General features: G+C 54.7%; 2 protein-coding genes across 2 annotated transcripts; both read left to right on the top strand.

Annotated features, from left to right (window-relative positions):
* The first annotated feature begins 128 nt into the window (after window positions 1-128).
* On the top strand, window positions 129-12,284 carry Nek8 (NIMA related kinase 8). Its single transcript, XM_059271277.1, has 15 exons — window positions 129-245; window positions 4,837-5,042; window positions 5,272-5,504; window positions 5,705-5,836; window positions 6,329-6,537; window positions 6,682-6,761; window positions 6,849-7,030; window positions 7,117-7,267; window positions 8,346-8,422; window positions 8,757-8,874; window positions 10,314-10,464; window positions 10,702-10,865; window positions 10,963-11,121; window positions 11,261-11,419; window positions 11,816-12,284. The coding sequence occupies exons 1-15, from the start codon at window positions 199-201 to the stop codon at window positions 11,842-11,844; spliced, it is 2,097 nt and encodes a 698-aa protein (XP_059127260.1). The 5' UTR covers window positions 129-198; the 3' UTR covers window positions 11,845-12,284.
* Window positions 12,285-13,115: 831 nt separating this feature from the next.
* Traf4 (TNF receptor associated factor 4) lies at window positions 13,116-18,926 on the top strand. Its single transcript, XM_059269544.1, has 7 exons — window positions 13,116-13,293; window positions 16,039-16,090; window positions 16,714-16,818; window positions 16,894-17,055; window positions 17,143-17,304; window positions 17,389-17,544; window positions 17,777-18,926. Exons 1-7 carry the CDS (start codon window positions 13,151-13,153, stop codon window positions 18,407-18,409), a joined length of 1,413 nt encoding a protein of 470 aa, XP_059125527.1. The 5' UTR covers window positions 13,116-13,150; the 3' UTR covers window positions 18,410-18,926.
* The last annotated feature ends 1,260 nt before the right edge of the window (window positions 18,927-20,186 follow it).

Below are 20,186 nucleotides of genomic sequence, written 5' to 3'. Positions count from 1 at the left end.
ATGTCTATTCTCCGACCAATGGCAGGGCCGTTGGGGAAACGCGATTTACAGTCAAAGAAAAGGCGCGGGTCTGAACAGACGCCCCGGTCCCGTCGGCTCCGCCCTGCAAGAGTCTCGCAGCTGCAAGGCGGAGCTCCCGGATGGGCGGGTCCGCGCACGCGCCGCACGGGAATTCCAGAAGCGTATTTGAGACATGAGATGGAGAAGTACGAGCGGATTCGAGTGGTGGGAAGAGGTGCCTTCGGGTGAGCCAGGGCTTTGGGGAGGAAATGCTAAGGGAGAAAGAAAATCAACCCCAATTCTGACCAAGAAATCCTGGTCCTGCTGGCCCCGCCCCGAAGCGAGAGCGCCACTCCGGGATGCCCCGCCCAGGCATCCTGTGCTTAGGTCTGGGCGGGAGGCCCCGCCCCCGGCGGAATCACGCCCACCAGACCAGCCAATGCTCTTGGAAAATAGTTGTTCCTACAGATTGCTTGTTCTTTGCTGCAACTGATAATGAGCGTTAGCTGCACAGGTCAGACTGCCTGGAGTATATATATACAGTTATGACCAAAACAGGCATGGTACTTCCCCTTTACGAACTTAGCCCATAGGAAACTGATACAAATAAACATGAACATGATATTGTTAAATCAGTTAGTGAAGTTTGAACAGTTATAGACAGTTATTATGAGGCCGCATACCAGATGGGATGGTATATCCCTGTAATTCCAGTACTTGGTAGCAGACATAGGAGCATTGTTGTGAATTCGAGGCCAACCTGGTCTATATAGAGATTGTCTCCAAAAGAAAACGTTAAAGACAGCAAGCCAGGTTTTGCAAGCAGGCAGGCCTGGACTACATAACTAGTTGAAGACCAACCTGGGCAACTTAGTGCTACCCTTCTCAGATTTCAGAAAAAAAAGAAAAAAGGGGGACTGAAGATGTGTATCAGTGGTAGAGCTCTTGCCTAGCATGCTTGGATTTAATTTGTAAGTTCCAAAAGGCAACTTAAGGAGTCGACCAGGAAAGGAAGAATTTTCTAGGAGGTGAGATGTAAAGTCAAGACTTGAAGAATTGAGGCAGAGTCCTTCTAGCCGATGAAGTAGCTTTGCAAAGGTCCTCAACAGGAAGATATGTGTAGCCTTCAAGAAACGAAGAAAAAGACTAGTGTAGTTGGAATGTAGGGGGCAAGGTAAAGAGTGTGATTGTCATAGAGGGCGGGACCAGCTTATGATCCTGTAAACTGAAGTAGGAGGTCACGTTGATTTAAAGTATAAAAAGCAAGAGGGATTTCATTCTTGTTTGTGCTAGGGATTGAACTCACGGCGTCAAAGAGCTACACCCCAAACCAGGGAAGAGTTTCAAAACTGAAACGGGATGTGGTGGCCCATGTCTGTAATCACAGCACCACAGGAGGTAGAAGCCTGAGGTGAAGAATCTCAAGGTCTTCAGCTAAATGTATGTGCTTCATAGCGAGGTCAAGGTCAGCCTGGGCTGTATGAGATTGTGTCTCTAAAAAAAAGGCAAGGGAGTGACCTGATATGATCCATGTAGGTTTTACAAGGACATTCTCGGGATGAGGCTGTAGCTCAGTGTTAGATGGCCCTGGATTTGGTCCCCAGATCTAGGAAACTAAAGTGCCTTATGTCTGCTATGTAGAGCTTACATCTAAAAGTGATGGGAGTGAAGGGACTGTTTTAGAAGCCAGGGGATTCTTTTTGTTCTGTTTTCTTTTTCAAGACAGGGTTTCTCTGTGTAGCCCTGGCTGTCCTGGAACTCACTCTGTAGACCAGACTGGCCTCAAACTCAGAGATCTGCCTGTCTCTGCCTCCCAAGTGCTGGGACCAAAGGTGGGTACCACCACCACCCAGCTTTTTTCTCCCGGGGAGGGGGGGCATTTTTTTAAGTAAGAAATTATTGTCATGCCGGGCGATGGTGGCGCACGCCTTTAATCCCAGCACTCGGGAGGCAGAGCCAGGCGGATCTCTGTGAGTTCGAGGCCAGCCTGGGCTACCAAGTGAGTTCCAGGAAAGGCGCAAAGCTACACAGAGAAACCCTGTCTCGAAAAACCAAAAAAAAAAAAAAAAAATTATTGTCATTGTCAGAAGCAATTTAGTTGTCAATAGTTCTAAAGTATGAATTCTTTCTACAGACCTCTACTTAGAAAACCATTTCAGAAACTTGGTATCTCAGGCAGTGGTGGTGCTTAGAAAGCTGAGGCTAGATAATTCAAGGCCAAGCTGGGGTACACAGTGAGTTTTCAAGGTCATCCTGTGCTACATAGTAACACTCTTTTTTTTTTTTTTTTAAGATTTATTTATTTATTTTGTATACAGCATGTATGACCAGAAGAGGGCACCAGATCTCATTACAGGTGGTTGTGAGCCACCATGTGGTTGCTAGGAGTTGAACTCAGGACCTCTGGAAGAGCAGTCAGTGCTCTTAACCTCTGAGCCATCTCTCCAGCCCCATAGTAACACTCTTAAGATAGCTCAGTGGTTTAGAGCACTTGTTCTTACAGATGACCCATTTCTAGTCCAAGTACCCACATGGTGGCTCACAACCATCTGAAACCCTACTTCCGGGGATCCAACACCCTCTTCTGGCCTCTGTGAGCACATGCATGCATGCAGGCAAAACATTTATGCACATAAAATATTTTTAAAAGTCTAAAACAAAAACAAAGCATTTTCTTTTGTAGATGAGACCACAAGTTGCTTATGAATGCATTGAACAGACTTTTATATATATATATATATATATATATATATATATATATATATATATATATATACATAAATGAGGAAGTCATGCTGGTAAGACTGGAAACATAGGTTTAAAAAGGAAAATTCCCAGCTTTACATAGGTTACAAGGAGGTTTAAACAGTTGTGGTTTTTTTTTTCCTTTTTGTTTGTTTTTTATTTTTTTTCTTACTTATTTTTTTTGTTTTGTTTTGTTTTTTCCCCAAGACAGGGTTTCTCTGTGTAGCTTTGTGCCTTTCCTGGATCTCGCTCTGTAGCCCAGGCTGGCCTCGAACTCACAGAGATCCGCCTGGCTCTGCCTCCTGAGTGCTGGGATTAAAGGTATGTGCCACCACTGCCCGGCCAGTTGTTTTTTTTGTTTGTTTGTTTGTTTTTGGTTTTCAGACAGGGTTTCTCTGTGTAGCCTTGGCTGTCCTGGAACTCACAGTGTAGACCAGGCTGGCTTTGAAATACCCTCCTGCCTCTGCCTCCCGGAGTACTGGCATTAAAGGCATGCCCCACCATGCCCAGCTGGTGTTCTTTCTTGTGAGTGCAGAGGTCAGAAGGCAGCTTGTGGGAATCATGCTCTCATTCATATCGCATGGGTGGGGTCAGGATATCAGGCCTGTCAGTAAGTGCCTTTTTATTCCGTGAGTCAGCTCGCTGGCCTTGTTTTGAGACGGTCTCATGGACCTCAGGCTGACACTAGCTGACTATGTGGCTAAAGATGGTCTTGAAATCCTGAAATCCATTTCCTCTTGTCTCTGACTCCCAGGGTGCTAGGAATGTATATACATGCACCACCACCACTGCTATTTATGTATTTATTTTTAGAGGTTTGTATTTGTTTTTGTTTTTTGAGACAGGGTTTCTCAGTGTAGCCTTGGCTGTCCTGGAACTCACTCTGTAGACCAGGCTGGCCTCCAACTCACAGAGATCTGCCTGCTTCTGCCTCCGGAGTGCTGGGATTAAAGTCGTGCATCACCACCTCCAGGCCCAAGTGTTTTTGTTTTTTTTTTAAAGATTTATTTATTATGTATACAGTGTTCTGTCTGCACATATCCCTGCCTGCCAGAAGAGGGCACCAGATCTCATTACAGATGGTTGTGAGCCACCATGTGGTTGCTGGGAATTGAACTCAGGACCTTTGGAAGAGCAAGCAGTGCTCTTAACCTCTGAGCCATCTCTCCAGCCCCCCAAGGTTTTTGGTTGTTTTTTTTTTTTTAAAGATTTGATGATTTTATATCATATGTATGAGTCTTTTGCATGCATATATGCATATTTGCCATGGTCATGCAGTACCTGTGGAGGCCAGAAGATGGCGTTGGATGCCTGGAACTGGAGTTAGGCAGTTGTAAGCTGTCATGTGGGTTCTGGGAACCAAAACCTGGGCCCTCTGGAAAAGCAGCCAGTGCTCTTAACTGCTGAGCCATCTCTCCAGCCCAAGATTAATTAATTAATTATTATTGTGGGTTTTTTGTTTGTTTGTTTGTTTGTTTTAAGACAGAGTTTCTCTGTGTAACAGCTCTGATTGTCCTGGAACTCACTTTGAAGCCCAGGCTGGCCTCGAACTCATAGAGATCTGCCTGCCTTTGCCTCTCGAGTGCTGAGATTAAAGGCGTGAACCACCACGCCTAGCTCCAAGATTTATTTATTTATTTAAGTTAATTCACTTTTATTTCACTGATGTTTTGCCTGTATGCATGTCTGTGTGAGAGTGTTGGATCCTGGAGTTACAGACTGTTGTGAGCTACCGTGTGGGTGCTGGAAATTGAACCCGGGTCCTCTGGAAGAGCAGCCAGTGCTCTTAACTGTGAGCCATCTCTCCAGCCCCCAGGATTTATTTTTAACATTTTAGTTGTGTGTGTGAGTGAATGTCACCTGTGGAGGCCGGAAGCGGTCATCAGATCCTTTGAAGCTGGAGTTACAAGTGGTTTGGCCGCCCCCTGAAGTGGGTGCTGAGCCATCTCTCCAGACCTTTTTTGTTGTTGTTCTTACCAGACCGGCCTTGAACCCCAGGTCCTCTTCAGCCTCCCCCGTGCCCAGCTTGATCATCTAAAGAGCCTGCGGTCCACAGGCTGCCCTAAGCTGTCGCCTGCTCTGTGTCCCTAGGATAGTGCACCTGTGCCTCCGCAAGGCTGACCAGAAGCTGGTCATCATCAAGCAGATCCCAGTGGAACAGATGACCAAGGAGGAACGGCAGGCAGCCCAGAATGAGTGCCAGGTGCTCAAGCTGCTCAACCACCCCAACGTCATCGAGTACTACGAGAACTTCCTGGAGGACAAGGCCCTTATGATTGCCATGGAATATGCACCAGGTAGGCCCGATGCCTTGCCTCCGCCTACAGGGGCCTTTTCCTTCCAGGAGAGCTGGACACCATGAGGTGGCTTCCTTCTGGATCGGACTTGGCTGCAGGGCAGAGGCCCCACTTGTGTGACCCTGACAGGCTCCTTGCCCTCTCTGGTCCCAGTGTCCTGTTCCGTTGAAGCAGTGGGTTGTCCCCAGTGTGGGAAAGCCCGGGCCTTGATTAGCTCTCTGGGCCACAGGTGGCACCCTGGCTGAGTTCATCCAGAAGCGCTGCAATTCCCTGCTAGAGGAGGAGACCATCCTTCACTTCTTCGTGCAGATCCTGCTCGCACTGCATCACGTGCACACGCACCTCATCCTGCATCGGGACCTCAAGACCCAGAACATCCTTCTCGACAAACACCGCATGGTCGTCAAGATCGGTGACTTCGGCATCTCCAAGATCCTCAGCAGCAAGAGCAAGGCCTACACGGTGCCCGGATGTGCAGGGGGCACCGAGGGTCTTGATAGCTGGGTTTCCTCTACATTCCTGCCTCTTCCTCCTCCCTTATGTGGTCCTGTGAGAGGAGCCCCTTGGCCTGCTTTGAGACGCCATCCCCAAATGAGTCTCTGGCCGGCCGCGGCCTCTGGTCCTCTCTTCCCAGGGCTGTAATACAGACTTCCTTCCTGCAGGTGGTGGGTACTCCATGCTACATCTCCCCCGAGCTGTGTGAGGGCAAGCCCTACAACCAGAAGAGTGATATCTGGGCTCTGGGCTGTGTCTTATATGAGCTGGCCAGCCTCAAGAGAGCCTTCGAGGCTGCGGTGAGTACAGACAACCCCAAGGGATGTCTCAGAACTCCAGCTCCTTTGCCATAGCTCTGACCACTTCTGTGTTCCTTCTCTTGTGGCTGGCTGAGTCACGTCAGTCCCTCACCTGCTGCTGGCTTACCGCAGGGCAGGGCTGTGCCTCTCCCTTGCTCAGCTCCGAGGAGGGTCGGGCTTGAGTCCTGTGTTAGCGTGAGAATTCCTGAGGGGATGGATGTGATCTCCGGCTCTTCCATCAGATTAGAGACATTCCCGAGAGCAAGCCTGGAGTTTCCCAAAGCACCTGGGATTTTCTGCGGACATAGTTGAAACTTCCTATCCGACTAGGAAGTTCTGAAAGCAGTGTTAGGCTCGCCTTCCATTCTGCCTTCTCTGATGAGACTGGGTGTCATGAGGGTAGACCTGTTTTCATTCCCTCGGTGGGAGAACTGCTCTACCTGAGGGCCCAGCCCAGCACTCTGGCCATGCCCACATGTCATACCTTCACAGAACCTGCCAGCCCTGGTACTGAAGATCATGAGCGGCTCCTTTGCGCCTATCTCTGACCGGTACAGCCCTGAGCTGCGCCAGCTGGTCCTGAGTCTGCTCAGCCTGGAGCCTGCACAGCGGCCGCCCCTCAGTCACATCATGGCGCAACCCCTCTGCATCCGGGCCCTCCTCAACCTCCACACCGATGTGGGCAGCGTCCGCATGCGGAGGCCTGTGCAGGGAGATGGGTTCTGGGCCACAGGGGCGGGTGGGCACCCAGTGGGAACACAGGAGATCTAGAGCTAACCATTGTGTATAGTCACCTAGGACTGCCAGGGACAGGACTCGTCCTGAGGCCCCTCTGTATCCTGCAGGGCAGAGAAGTCCCTGACCCCAGGACCACCCATGGCCCCCGGCAGCACAGGGAGCCGGGCCACCAGTGCCCGATGCAGGGGTGAGTGAGTCAGGACCAGCTGCTGGAGCTCCGTAGACTCCTTACCCTTTCCACTAGTTTAACTGGCCTCAAACTCTGCCCCTGCAGGTGTTCCCCGGGGACCTGTGAGACCGGCCATCCCACTGCCACTGTCTTCGGTGTATGCGTGGGGTGGTGGCCTTAATGTCCCCCTGAGGCTCCCGATGCTCAACACTGAGGTGGTCCAGGTGTCCGCAGGGCGCACGCAGAAGGCTGGCGTCACACGCTCCGGGCGCCTCATTCTGTGGGAGGTCAGGTTGGCGGTGGGCTTGTTCCGGTGAGGGTGGGAGACCAGAACTGGAGTTGGGGTCCTCAGGCGCCGCCCACTCCCCTGCAGGCCCCGCCCCTAGGCACTGGAGGAGGCATGCTCCTCCCAGGGGCAGTGGAGCAACCTCAGCCCCAGTTCGTCTCCCGGTTCCTGGAGGGCCAGTCGGGTGTGACCATCAAGCATGTGGCCTGCGGGGACCTGTTCACGGCTTGCCTGACAGGTGAGCTTGTCAGGGGAGTACTCTGGAGACAGGAGAAAGCCAGACAGTGCAATTTCTCTCATCCCAAATTGGTCAATTAATGCTTCTCTCGCCTAAAGGGTTACTGCCTCTATCCAGTAGCGGTTGAGATGCGCAGACTCCAGCGCCTTTTCCTGGCACAGTAGGCTGGCAGTGAGCGTGTTGTAGTATGCCCATTGACAGATGGGGAAACTAAGGCTCTCACTAGTCCAGAATTACACAGTGGAAGGAGACCACCTATGCCTTTCCCCCCATCCTGCCCTTCTAGCCCCTTTTTAATATCTTCCCTCCTCCTCCTTTCAATTCCTCCCACCCCCCACCCCGCCACACATACACACACACACACACACACACACACACACACACACACACACACTAGAGACTGAAACGAGGACCTTGTACATGGCGGGCAAGCATTCTACTATTGAGTTGCAGTCCCAGGTTTTGGTTTTTGTTTTTTAAGATAAGTTCTTGCCCTGCAGTCCTGGAACAATTAGAGATTCGTCTACTTGTCCCTCCTGAGTCCTGGGATTAAAGGCATGCACTACCACACTAGGCTGTTTTTACTTTCCTTTTTTTTTTTTTTAAACATTTATTTATTATGTACATAGAAGAGGGTGGCAGATCTCATTACAGATGGTTGTGAGCCACCATGTGGGTGCTGGGAATTGAACTCAGGGCCTCTGGAAGAGCAGTCAGTGCCCTTAACCTCTGAGCCATCTCTCCAGCCGCCCCCCTTTTTTTAAGGCAGTGTTTCACTAAGTTTGACCAGCCAGCCTTGCAGTTCTCCCTTATCCCAAGTAACAGACTTGCCACCAGACCAGGCATGTGGTTTTTTTGAGACAAGGTGTTTCTGTGTAGCCCTGGCAGTCCTGGAACTTGCTCTTGTAGACCAGGCTGGTCCTGAACTCACAGAGATCTGCCTGAGTGCTGGGATTAAAGGTGTGCACCACTGTGCCTCGCTTAGCCCCCAGTATTACCTCCCTCCTCCATCCTGTAAGTGAACCAAACTGCCCGAATGCAGACCCACTCCTCTGGTCTTTCTCTGCCCTCCTCCCAGACCGAGGCATCATCATGACCTTTGGCAGCGGCAGCAATGGGTGTTTAGGCCACGGCAACCTCACCGACATCAGCCAGGTGGGTGTTCCACGTACCCTGGAGAGGAGAAGTGAGAGGGTGGCAGGGAGCCCTCTTCTGAGAGCTGACAGCAGATCGGGGGCAGGGGAGTTCCCAGGAGCCACATGTACCGCCAGCTCCCAGGCTGCACCTGTTCTGGGTCAGCTCAGGGGAAGTACAGAAAGCTTCCCCAGCAGCTTCCCACCTGTTGCTGTGTCTGCATGCCATGCATGTGTGGGGTTGGTGTTAAAGAGACAGGGACCTTCTGAGAACTTGCAGCCTCTAACTTCCTGCTTGCAGGGGAGAGGACAAGTCCCATACACCTCAGTCACCCCACTTTTCTCCCTCTCTCTAGCCCACCATTGTGGAAGCCCTGCTGGGCTATGAGATGGTACAGGTGGCCTGTGGGGCCTCTCATGTGCTGGCCCTGTCCACAGATGGAGAACTGTTTGCCTGGGGCCGAGGAGATGGTGGTAAGCCACTTCCCAGCTCCAGCCTTTAGGGTCCGTCTCAGAGCTTCTCCATCATGGTTTGTTCCTCATCATGCCCATCCTCCTCTCCATGGCCCATTGTTTCCTTCCTGTTCTTCCTCGAGTCTGTTCATTCACTGGACACACCATTATTTCATACCTACCATGTGTTCACCCTTTGTTAGGTGTTGAGCTGGTAAAATGAATGGGATAGTGCCAGATGTGGTGGTGCAGGCCTTTAATCCCAGCACTCAAGGCTAGCCTGGGCTACAAAGCAAGTTCCAGATTAGCCAGGGCTACATAGTGAAACCCTGTCTCTCTCACACTCTTTTTTTTTTCCCCCCCTTGAGACAGGGTTTCTCTGTGTAGCTCTAGCTGTCCTGGAACTCACTCTGTAGACCATGCTGGCCTTGAACTCACAGAGATATGCCTGCCTCTGCTTCCTGACTGCTGGAATCAAAGGCATGCGCCACTACTGCCTGGCTGAAACCCTGTCTCAAAAACAAACAAAACAAAACAAAAATGTGGATTCATTCAGGCTTATGACGTAAGGCAGATTTTGTTCTTCTGACAGTACTTACCTTTTTTTGTAATGCTGGGACTCAAACTTCACACATAGTAGTAAGTACATGCTCTGTCAGTGACCTATACCCACAGCCCACCCAGCTGGGTAGTGAAAGTGGGGATGTCATAGATGGGTTCCTATCCTGGAGGAACAAGTGTAAAGTGTGGGGGTGGGGGGTGGGGGGTGGGGGATGGATGCTAGAGAATACCAGAGCTATAGCAAAGATTAACAGTGGATTTAAAGGGGGCAGGTGCCAGGGGAGGCAGGTGGCATTGCATAGGGCCTTTCCTTTTTATGAGACAGAGTCTCACCTGCAGCTTGCTATCTTGCTGCCTCGGCCTTTTGAGTGTTAGGATTCTTAAAATTTTGTTTGTTTTCAAATAACGTATTTTTTTTAATGTGCATTGGTGTTTTGCCTGCATGTGTGTCTGTTTGAGGGTGTCAGATCCCCTGGAACTGGATTGGAGACAGCTGTGAGCTGCCATGTGGGTACTGGGAATTGAACCTGGGTCCTCTGGAAGCATAGGCAGTGCTCGTAATCACTGAGCTATCTCTCCGGCCTGGTTTTTTTTTTTTGAGACAGAACTTTGCTATGTAGCTTCAGCTAGCCTGGAATTCACTGTAGCTCAGGCTTGCCTCACACTCATGGCAGCCCTCCAGGGTCAGCATCCTGAATGCTGTGGTTGATTAGAGGTGTGCTCCATCACATCCAGCTGCGGGTGGAATCACCAGCAAGGCTTTAGAGGATGTCAACCAGCCGTAGGGCCTAATGAAAAGCATTTCAGGGTGAGAACAGCCTTCATTCACCCTCTTTGCATCCTGGCATTGCCATCCCTAAAGTTCAGAATAACCCCTTATTATTGTTGTTGTCTTGTAGGGAGGCTGGGACTCGGCACCAGGGAGTCCCATAGCTGCCCCCAGCAGGTGCCTGTGCCCCTGGGACAGGAAGCTCAGAGAGTTGTTTGTGGTATTGACTCTTCCATGATCCTCACCTTGCCTGGCAGGGTCCTGGCCTGTGGAAGTAACAGGTAAGTAGATGCATCAGAGTGATAATCCTGCCTTTCCACCCTCCTTAGCTACAAAGCATTTCAGTCCTTTTAGCCTCCCTCCTTCCAAGGATCAGAACTAAAGAGGGATGAAACTACTGTGTGATGCAACTCAGGGTAGGATCTGTCTCCTGGTGGGACAGATCCTAGCAATCCCTGCAGAGGCTAGTGGGAGAAAGGCAGCCTGTACAAACTTCTGGCTTCTGGCTCCATCCTTAGGTTCAACAAGCTAGGCTTGGACCACATATCCCTGGAGGAGGAGCCTGTTCCCCACCAGCAAGTGGAGGAGGCCCTGAGCTTCACACCACTGGGCTCTGCACCTCTGGACCAGGAGCCTCTGCTGTGTGTGGACCTAGGTACTGCTCATTCAGCTGCTGTGACTGGTGAGTAGGACCCAGGTATGGGAGGCCTAAGGGGTATCCACCTGGGCTCCTCCAGACTTCTGTTCAAGTGCCCTCTATTTTCTTCCCATCCCTGCAGCCTCCGGTGAATGCTATACTTTTGGCAGCAATCAGCATGGGCAATTGGGCTACAGTTCTCGCCGGGTCAGCAGGGCGCCCTGTCGGGTCCAAGGCCTAGAGGGCATCAAGATGGTGACAGTGGCCTGTGGGGATGCCTTCACTGTCGCCATCGGGGCAGGTGAGGGTGGGCAGGATGAGGGTGGACAAGGCAAACATGTGGTGGGTTATGCTCAGTACCTTCCCTTTGGAGTCATTCTTACTGTCCAGTGTTTGGCTGCTTGCTTAGGCTGTGCCCTACTCTTCTGAATTCTTGACAGAGGGGGAAGTTTATTCTTGGGGCAAAGGAGCCCGAGGTCGACTGGGAAGGAGGGATGAGGATGCTGGACTCCCTAGGCCAGTGCAGCTGGATGAGACTCATCCTTACGTGGTGACTTCAGTGTCCTGCTGCCATGGGAACACTCTCTTGGCTGTTCGATGTGAGTTCCCTCTTCCAGTCTCACCCACACCACAGGGGGTTGACCCAGCTCTCTTCTGCTCCCTACTCCATCCTCAGTAGTTACAACTCAGATTACCCAGAGCAGTCTTGTGCCCCCAGAAAAGTGAAAGCAGAACCAGTGGGGAACAGGAAGGGGATGTGTAAAGCACCAAGCTTCCAGCCTGGGTGAACAAGAGCTGCCTCTCTCTGCCGCTCTCCAGGCCTCACTTGAATTCTTTCTTCTAATACTTCCTGGATCCAGCTGATATTAAATGTCCATTTCTGGCCTGGCAGGAGGGTTTTGGCTCCAGGGCTCAGTGAGATCAAAGGTGGGTGATGCTTGCTGTAGGCCTTGCCTCCAGAAAGGCTGCAGGTGCTTCTCTTTGATGCTCCACAGCAGTCACAGATGAACCGGTTCCCCCCTGAGGCAACAGGATTATCCAAGGGACGACCTCTGAGTGTTCTGAACTGCAGGCGCCCGAGGAAGACTGTCTCCAGCTCCTGGATTGTGTCATCAGTGAGGTGGAAAGGCCACTGGCCGCCACTCTGTTCCCCCAAGCCCCCGCCCCCAAACTCCTTATCTTACTTAGTGTCTCCAGGCTCCAGCCTGGCAGGAATGAACAGCAGGCTGGTTTTCAAAGACTGCTAAAAACGCACACACCCCCACTCCAAGCCCGGGTAGAAATACATCCCTGGCGGTGTCCTCATGGAGACTGATGCCGTGCTTTAGAGTAGGGCAAGCCAGGGCTTGTTTGGACTGGCCATTAGGCCTGATTGTTGCAGGAATCCTATCACTACACTGCATAGCTTGAGGCTGAGAGGTCGGAGGGAGTCCCCTTTTCAGTCTTTCCTGAGGCTGGGCGCCTCCCCCCCACCTCCCAGGGCGGGGAGTACTGGAGCTACTGCATGGTTGCCAAGGGAATCTGGCTGAAGGTTGCCCGTCACCGCAGGCCATTTCCCAGACCTAAGACTGGGGGAAAATGTAGCAGGCCAGACCCGACCAGTTTCTCAAAGGTTTGAAAATAGCGCCAATAAAAATAACAAATGCCTTCTTGGCATATGGTCTCTTCTGGGGGTGGAGGTGGCCTCTAGACACCCCAAGACTGGGCTGGGCCCGACTGCGGTGTAGGGCAGCGGCCAGTTGGAATGTGGGCGCAGTCAGAGGCCGGAGGCGGGGGCCAAGGTTCCGCTGGCCCAGCGCCCAGCCCAGTTTCCTTGCTCCAGCCGGGTTTTCTCGGATCCTGTTGCCAGGCTTCGGTGCCTAGCACCTGGGAGCTAGAGCCACGGGTCCCTGGGCGGCGCGTGGCGCAGGGGACCTTAAAGCGGCCTCTAAAGAGTCAAGTCTTTGGGGTGCGACCCGACAAGGCACCGTCCCAGCGCAAGGGGCCCCGACTCGTGGAAAGAATCTCAGCCACGCTCTCAGTTGCAACGGGAAAGAGAAGCCTCCGCTTCCGGGGGTGGGCGAGGCTGACTTAACTTTCGAAGCCTGGGCAGAGTCCCGAGCGCGGCCGCACGCGGAGGGCTTGCGGAGTGGGCGGGGCGCGAGGGCGGGCTCTAGGACCATGGGGCCGCGGCTCCGCCCCCTCTTCCGGCGGGCGGGGTTGCGGACCCGGGCGGCTCGCGGCCGCCAGTCGGCGCCGCCCGCAGCCGGGGAACGCGGCCGGAGCGAGGCGCGGGCTGTGGGGCCGCCGCGTGCCCGGCCCCGCTCGCCCGTGCCCGCCGCCAGCCCGCCATGCCCGGCTTCGACTACAAGTTCCTGGAGAAGCCCAAGCGGCGGCTGCTGTGCCCCCTGTGCGGGAAGCCCATGCGCGAGCCCGTGCAGGTGTCTACCTGCGGCCACCGCTTCTGCGACACCTGCCTGCAGGAGTTCCTCAGGTGCGACCCGGGGGCGCTGGGCCTCGGCCGGCGGGGCGGGACAGCGGGGTGGGGAGGGTGAGGGCACTGCACGGGGAAGGGCTCGGGCCGGAGACACGTCGGGTCTTTGTCTGCGCGGCCGCCCGGTGACCTCAGGAGCGCCCACCATGATGTCAAGGGGCGGCGGTGACGTCAGGGCTCCGGGGAGGACCCCACGTACCCAGGCGTAAGGTCGCCCGGGTCCTACCTGCCCAGCTCCAGGTGGGGAAGACGTCCCTCCCCGAGCCGTGGCGGAGGGAAAGACGCCCTTCCCGAGCCGTGGCCCGCCGGCCCTTCCCCCCCACCTGAGCCCGAGCGGCCGCAGCCTTGAACTTTGAATCCTCCGGGGAAGGGAAGGAAGGACAAAGCCTCTCCCGCGCGGCGCGGCACTGCAAGCCTGCCTGCCTCTGGAGTTCTCCCCCGTCCATCCTCCTCGGCCGCTATTGTTCTCCCATTTCACAGAGATGGAGAGACAGGCTACGATTTGCCCAGGGTCACACACGGTTCAGATCTTAGCGGGGCATCCAGCCCGGGCTGCGTGTGGTCACGCAGGAGAGGTTGGACTGGGAACCCTCCCTGGGGTCTGGAGTGGGACGGATGGTCGGGTACACTGGCGAAAGGGGAATTGTCCCCGGGTGGGTACTTAGTGTCCCCTGCCCTCTCAGGACCCAGGTCGTGCCTTGCCGTCTCAGGCACCCGTCACACTTCTGGGCACCCTGAGGGCGGCGGTGTGGGAGGGGAGATCGGGGAGCCCCGACGCCTGTGGAGGTCGTGCCCTCGAACCCACGGAAGGTCAGGTCGGCCGCGGTCCGAGGGGCACTGTCAGGGAGGTCAGTGTAAGACTTGTGCCTCAGTGTCCCATCCCACTGCCTCCGAAGAGCCCGGCTGGCGGAAATCTCAGCAGGCCCTTTGTTTTTTTGTTCCTAGCAGCCACGGGCTCCGGCTCTCACATATGCTCCTGCTCAAGCTGCCGTGCGGCCCCCTCCTCCCTCCTCCCTGCAATGTACACACTGAACTCCTCCACAGACACACGGGCCCATTGTCTCCTCAGCTCCCTTCCCGGCCCTCTGGTTTCCAGATGAGGCCAGCTGAGCCAGCCCCCTCCTCCGGCTGACCCACCCTTACTGCCTCGGGGCAGGAGCCAGAAGGGGGCTGTCAGGCCCAGTTCCCTCCTCCTTCACCTCCTTCTCAGGCCCCTCGAGGCTGCTTCTGCCCCTCCTCCTCCTCCCGGAAATCCCCTCTTCCTCTCCCACTGCCCCCTCCCCCCATCCTGTCTTCTCCCCTGGGCTTGGGCCTCCACTGCTCAGCCAGGAGCTGCCTCTGCCTTCTCCCCTCCCCCACTGATGGAGTGTTCCGTGGCCTCTGGAGGCGGTTGAGCAGGCTCTACCCCCCCTCCACTATCACCCCTACCCTACAAGTTAGGTTGTCCATAGCCTTGGCCAAACCTTTGTCCTGGCTGGGCCCCAAGCTGCAGGGTAAGCCTCTGCCTGAAGCCTAGGGACTTGCCTTAGTCCCCTCGTCTCCAAAACCACTGGGTCAGCACATTCCTGAAGGCGCCAAGTGGACCCCCTCCCCCGTGGTGGTCCAGTCCTCTTTCCCCACTCCTGCCGAGGCGATTGCCCAGGTTGAGCCAGAAGGGTTCCTTGCCCTGTGGGTGCAGGCTTACCTGTTTGGTGCCTGAGCATGCACTGTTCTTTGCATCCAGGACATGGCCACTAGCAGCGGGGCCAAGAGGAGGTCTTAGGAAGTGGACTGGGCACCTGGGGTATGGACTGCCCAGGCTCTGGGAAGTGCGTTCACACAGGGCTGCCATGTAGCCTCTGCTTCCGCCTTGAGGCCTGCCTCCCGCCTACCTGACTCAGATCTGCCAGGAATGCCATGCCTAGGGGCCTCTGTCCTGCCGGGTGAGCCCTTGTCTTGCCTGGGCCACGACAGTCATGTGTGACGGGTCTTGTTGGGGTCAGCTAGGGCATACTGGCAGGAAGAAGCATGCCACCAGGCTCTGGGTGTGAGGGGACAGGAGAGCTGGCAGAGGCTGGGGTCCCCAAGTCTCAGAAGCCTTGCCCGTGGTAGAGCCTATCTGAGCCGTGGACTTGGCACAGACGCCCCCGGTGCTGCCTCAAGAGGAGCCTGGGTGGTGGTCGTTTTGTCATCTGAGTGAACCCCCTCTAACCCTTCTCAGAGGCGGTGATGAAGCCGGGTGGGAGTGAACACGGAGCGCCAAAGGCTGAATTTTCCTTCCCACCTCTCTAGGAGACACACCCTCAGAGAGGGGTGGGATAGCATAAAGTGGCCTCAAGATGACCTTTGCCCTGGTTCTTGGCCTGGCATAGTCATGGAGGCTGGGTAGTCCTGGCACCTCATCCAGGCCCATCTTGTATACCCTCCCATCAGCTTTCAGAATAGCCAATGAAAATGATTTTGGGAGAAGGGGGTGGCAGGCTGCCTGTTTCTTTCAAGTCCAGCTGCTGTCCTGGGGGGAGGGGATGCCAGCTGCCACCTGTTGGGTAAGTGCTGCCCAAGACAGCTGTGTCTGTCTGCACTGGACCTGGAATACCCTTTGCAGGCTGTCTAGCACCCTTGAAAAGTGGGTTCCTAATGACCTCTGCTTTCCCTTTTTCTCAGCTATGGCTGGCTAGGAAGGGGCCTGGCAAGGGAGGGTGGCTACCCTGGTTGAGGGAGTGAGGCCCAGGGTTTGAGCCTTGACCCTGCCTTCTCCCCTTTCAGTGAAGGAGTTTTCAAATGCCCTGAGGACCAGCTTCCTCTGGACTATGCCAAGGTGAGTACACACTGCTAGGTTGGAAGCCTGGGTACATAGTTAGATAGACTGTTGCCCTTGGTGGCGGCTGGAGCTGTTGGCAGCCCGCAGGCACAGGGCCAGTGTCAACCCCAAGCCTCAGGATCTCGAGCCCCCACAAAGGTAGCCTGTTCTCTCCCACCAGGCCAGTTTGCAAACGAAGGCTGTGTTTGCCCTGGGGGGCAGGCACAATGCCCAGCCTGTAGGGGTGCACAGAGCCGCTCTGTGCCCATAAAAAATGCTCCCTCCTCTTCCTGCGGCAAGTTAGACCTGTGGCCAGGGGCCAGGACCCCTCCACTAAGAGGAAGGAAGCGGGGGAGGGGGATGGTAGCCTGTGACTGAGCAGGCTGATGTGATGGGGTGTCCCCTTGAAGGGAGCATGTTCCTGTGCAGGCATTTTGGGGACCCTGGGTTCCAAGTCAGAGTAGATACCACCTACTGTATCCTTCCTTCCTCCTAGGGCACAGAGACACATAATCTGAGAGCCCAAGAGGTTATTACTGGCTTATAGACACAGCCAGCTCAGTTGAGAGTCGGGGTGAATGTGACTGCAACAGGCTCTGATCCTTGCTGATCCCCCCCCCCCCCCCATTCCCTGCCCACAGATCTACCCAGACCCAGAGCTGGAGGTCCAGGTGTTAGGCTTGCCTATCCGCTGCATCCACAGTGAGGAGGGTTGCCGCTGGAGTGGGCCACTCCGCCATCTACAGGTGAGGCTCTGGGGTGGGGAGCTGGACTAGCCCTCACTCATCACTAGCAGATGCCGACTGAGTCTCTCCTACCAGGGCCACTTGAACACCTGCAGCTTCAATGTGGTCCCCTGCCCCAATCGCTGCCCGGCCAAGCTGAGCCGGCGGGATCTGCCTGCCCACCTGCAGCACGACTGCCCTAAGCGCCGCCTCAAGTGTGAATTCTGTGGCTGTGACTTCAGCGGGGAGGCCTACGAGGTAGGTGGGTCCAGGCTGAAGGTGAAGGGAGGGTGGGGTACCTGGAAGCTCAGGCACCCCTTAACTGGGCCCCTGTGCTATTTTTAGAGTCACGAGGGCACGTGCCCCCAAGAGAGCGTGTACTGTGAGAACAAGTGTGGTGCCCGCATGATGCGGCGCCTGTTGGCCCAGCATGCCACTTCTGAGTGCCCCAAGCGCACCCAGCCTTGTGCCTACTGTACCAAGGAGTTTGTTTTTGACACCATCCAGGTGAGGCCTTTACTGAGCTGTACGCTGTGGGGCTGGGTAACAAGGACTCGGGGTATTGACCACTGCGTCTCTCTCTGGTCCTAGAGTCATCAGTACCAGTGCCCACGGCTGCCTGTTGCCTGCCCCAACCAGTGTGGTGTGGGCACCGTGGCCCGGGAGGACCTGCCCGGCCACCTGAAGGACAGCTGCAGCACTGCTGTGGTGCTCTGCCCTTTCAAAGAGTCTGGCTGCAAGCACAGGGTGAGACGCCCCTTTCTCGGCCCCCTTTAGCCCTTGAAATCCTAGCAGAGGGTCAGTGTGCTGGCACAGCTGAGGCCCTTATGGGTCCCCTGGCCAACTGCTTCTTCCCAACACCCTCTGCCACCGTCCCGTGGAACTGGGTGCCTGCTACCCTATCTGCTTCTTCTCTCCCCTGGACCTTCCTCTTTTGGTAACTTTTGCCTTCCCCCATGGCCTTGGGTTTTGCCAACAGTGCCCTAAGCTGGCAATGGCACGTCACGTGGAGGAGAGTGTAAAGCCACATCTGGCTATGATGTGTGCCCTGGTGAGCCGGCAGCGGCAAGAGCTGCAGGAGCTGCGGAGGGAGCTGGAGGAGCTGTCCATAGGCAGCGATGGAGTGCTCATCTGGAAGATCGGCAGCTATGGGCGGCGTCTCCAGGAGGCCAAGGCCAAGCCTAACCTGGAGTGCTTCAGCCCGGCCTTCTACACACACAAGTACGGCTACAAGCTGCAGGTGTCCGCGTTCCTCAACGGCAACGGCAGTGGCGAGGGCACACACCTCTCCATCTACATCCGTGTGTTGCCAGGCGCCTTTGACAATCTCCTCGAGTGGCCCTTTGCCCGTCGGGTCACCTTCTCCCTGTTGGATCAGAGCGACCCGGGTCTGGCCAAGCCACAGCATGTCACGGAGACCTTCCACCCCGATCCAAACTGGAAGAACTTCCAAAAGCCCGGCACTTGGCGAGGCTCCCTGGATGAGAGTTCTCTGGGCTTTGGCTACCCCAAATTCATCTCCCACCAGGACATTCGAAAGCGAAATTACGTGCGGGATGACGCAGTCTTCATCCGTGCCTCCGTCGAACTGCCTCGGAAGATCCTCAGCTGATGGTAGAGCCTTCTGCGCTGAAGCCGGAAGGGAAGTGGGACAGTACCTCAGCCGCTGGCTGGGACTGGAGAGGGGGCCGGACCCCCCTGCAGCTTCTTCTGCCTAGGTTGTTAGCCCACCACCCTCTCCCCACACCACCACCACCACCCCACCCCTCAGGTGCCTCCAATTGGTGCTTCAGCCCTGGCCCCTGGGGGGAGCAGGTCTCGGGGTTATCAAGGGCTGGAAACAAGTGATCCCAGGGCCTGTCTCCCCTCCTGGGCAGGGCAGACATGCCTTGGTGCCAGCCACATTCTACCTGGACTGAGGTGCCTGCTCAGGTGCTATGTCCCAAGAGCCATAGTGGGGGTGGGGGTATTGGAAAAGGGAGGGGTAGCTCTAAGAATCTGCCTTGAGATTAATCTCTCTCCATTTACCCAGTGTTGCCCTCTCTGGTTATTTATTTCTTTAGTGCCAGGAGGGCACAGCAGGGGAACTCTGATTTTTAATAAATCCTGAATTGTATTTATTAACTTGATTCCAGCCTGTCTCCTCCCAGTTGGTTAGGGTTCTGGGAGGCTGGGCCCAACAGAAGGAAAGGAGATGAGCTGCTGCTGCTTGCAGCCGGACCGCTCTCTGGTGGACAATATGGGAACTGCAGCAAGCCTTGTGTGGGCGCCTGCAGCTGCCCTCTGGTGGTTCGATGGATAAGTGCAGGGACCGCTTCTCATAAGGCTGGCGTTTCTAGTTCCTACCTCACCAAAGACAAGTTCTCTGCTTAGGCAGGTGTTTACCAATAATTACCATGTGTGCATACATGTGCGGGACAAAGGTCCATGTCCAGTGTCCTCCTCAGTTACTCTCGACCATTTTGAGTCAGGATCAAAACTCCTGGAGCCTAGTCGGCCAATGCGCTCCGAAGATCATGCCTTGACTGACCCTGCACTAGGGTGTTATAGGTGTGAGTTGTACAGTTTTGTTTTTTGTTTTACACAGGTGAGGGAATCCAAACTCAAGTCCTTGTGTTTGTATAAGTACTTCCACCAAGACGGCCATTTTTTTTTGGGGGGGGGGGTTCGAGACAGGGTTTCTCTGTGTAGTTTGGTGCCTGTCCTAGATCTTGCTCTATAGACCAGGCTGGCCTCGAACTCACAAAGATCAGCCTTGGCTCTGCTTCCCAAGCACTGGTATTAAAGGCGTGCACCACCACTGCCTGCCTTTCTCCTGTGTGGTCCCAGGTGTCTGGAAGTCACTATGTCAGGCTGGCCTGGAACTCAAGAGACCCTCTGCCTTCTGAATGCTGGGATTAAGAGCACGCATCACCCCTGCCCGGCTTCCTGAGGCCTTTCTTGTGCTTTTACCATTAGAATAAATGGCCTTCATGAAGAGTTAATGAGGCTGCGTGTGCCTGACATAGCAAGGGCTTAATATCAGTCTGTACTCAGGTGCACAAAGCACTTGGATTTTCTCGCCTGTGGTCTCGTTTGCCTTCTGCACAGTTCTGAATGGTTGTCTCTGACTACATACACTTCACCAGTCAGCTCAATGGAAGCAAACTGACTCCTTCAGCTGGTTTGGGGCAGGGCCTGGAATTGTGTTTTGTTTTTCCCCTGGTGCATGCCATGAACTACTCAACTACATGTCCACCCTTGAATTCATGACTAGGATTCTGTAGACGTATAGCTCAATTTGGGCAATCAATTTGGGCTTGCTTTTGGCAAGTTACTTAGCTCTGTGGGGTTAATACCCTTAATAGTAAGATGACTTTTGCTCAACTGCTGGTCTTGGAATGTCGTCA

The sequence above is a fragment of the Peromyscus eremicus genome, chromosome 8a (genome assembly GCF_949786415.1).
Source record: "Peromyscus eremicus chromosome 8a, PerEre_H2_v1, whole genome shotgun sequence".
In the NCBI taxonomy this organism is placed as follows: Eukaryota; Metazoa; Chordata; class Mammalia; order Rodentia; family Cricetidae; genus Peromyscus; species Peromyscus eremicus.
This window is presented reverse-complemented; position numbering and strand designations above follow the sequence as displayed.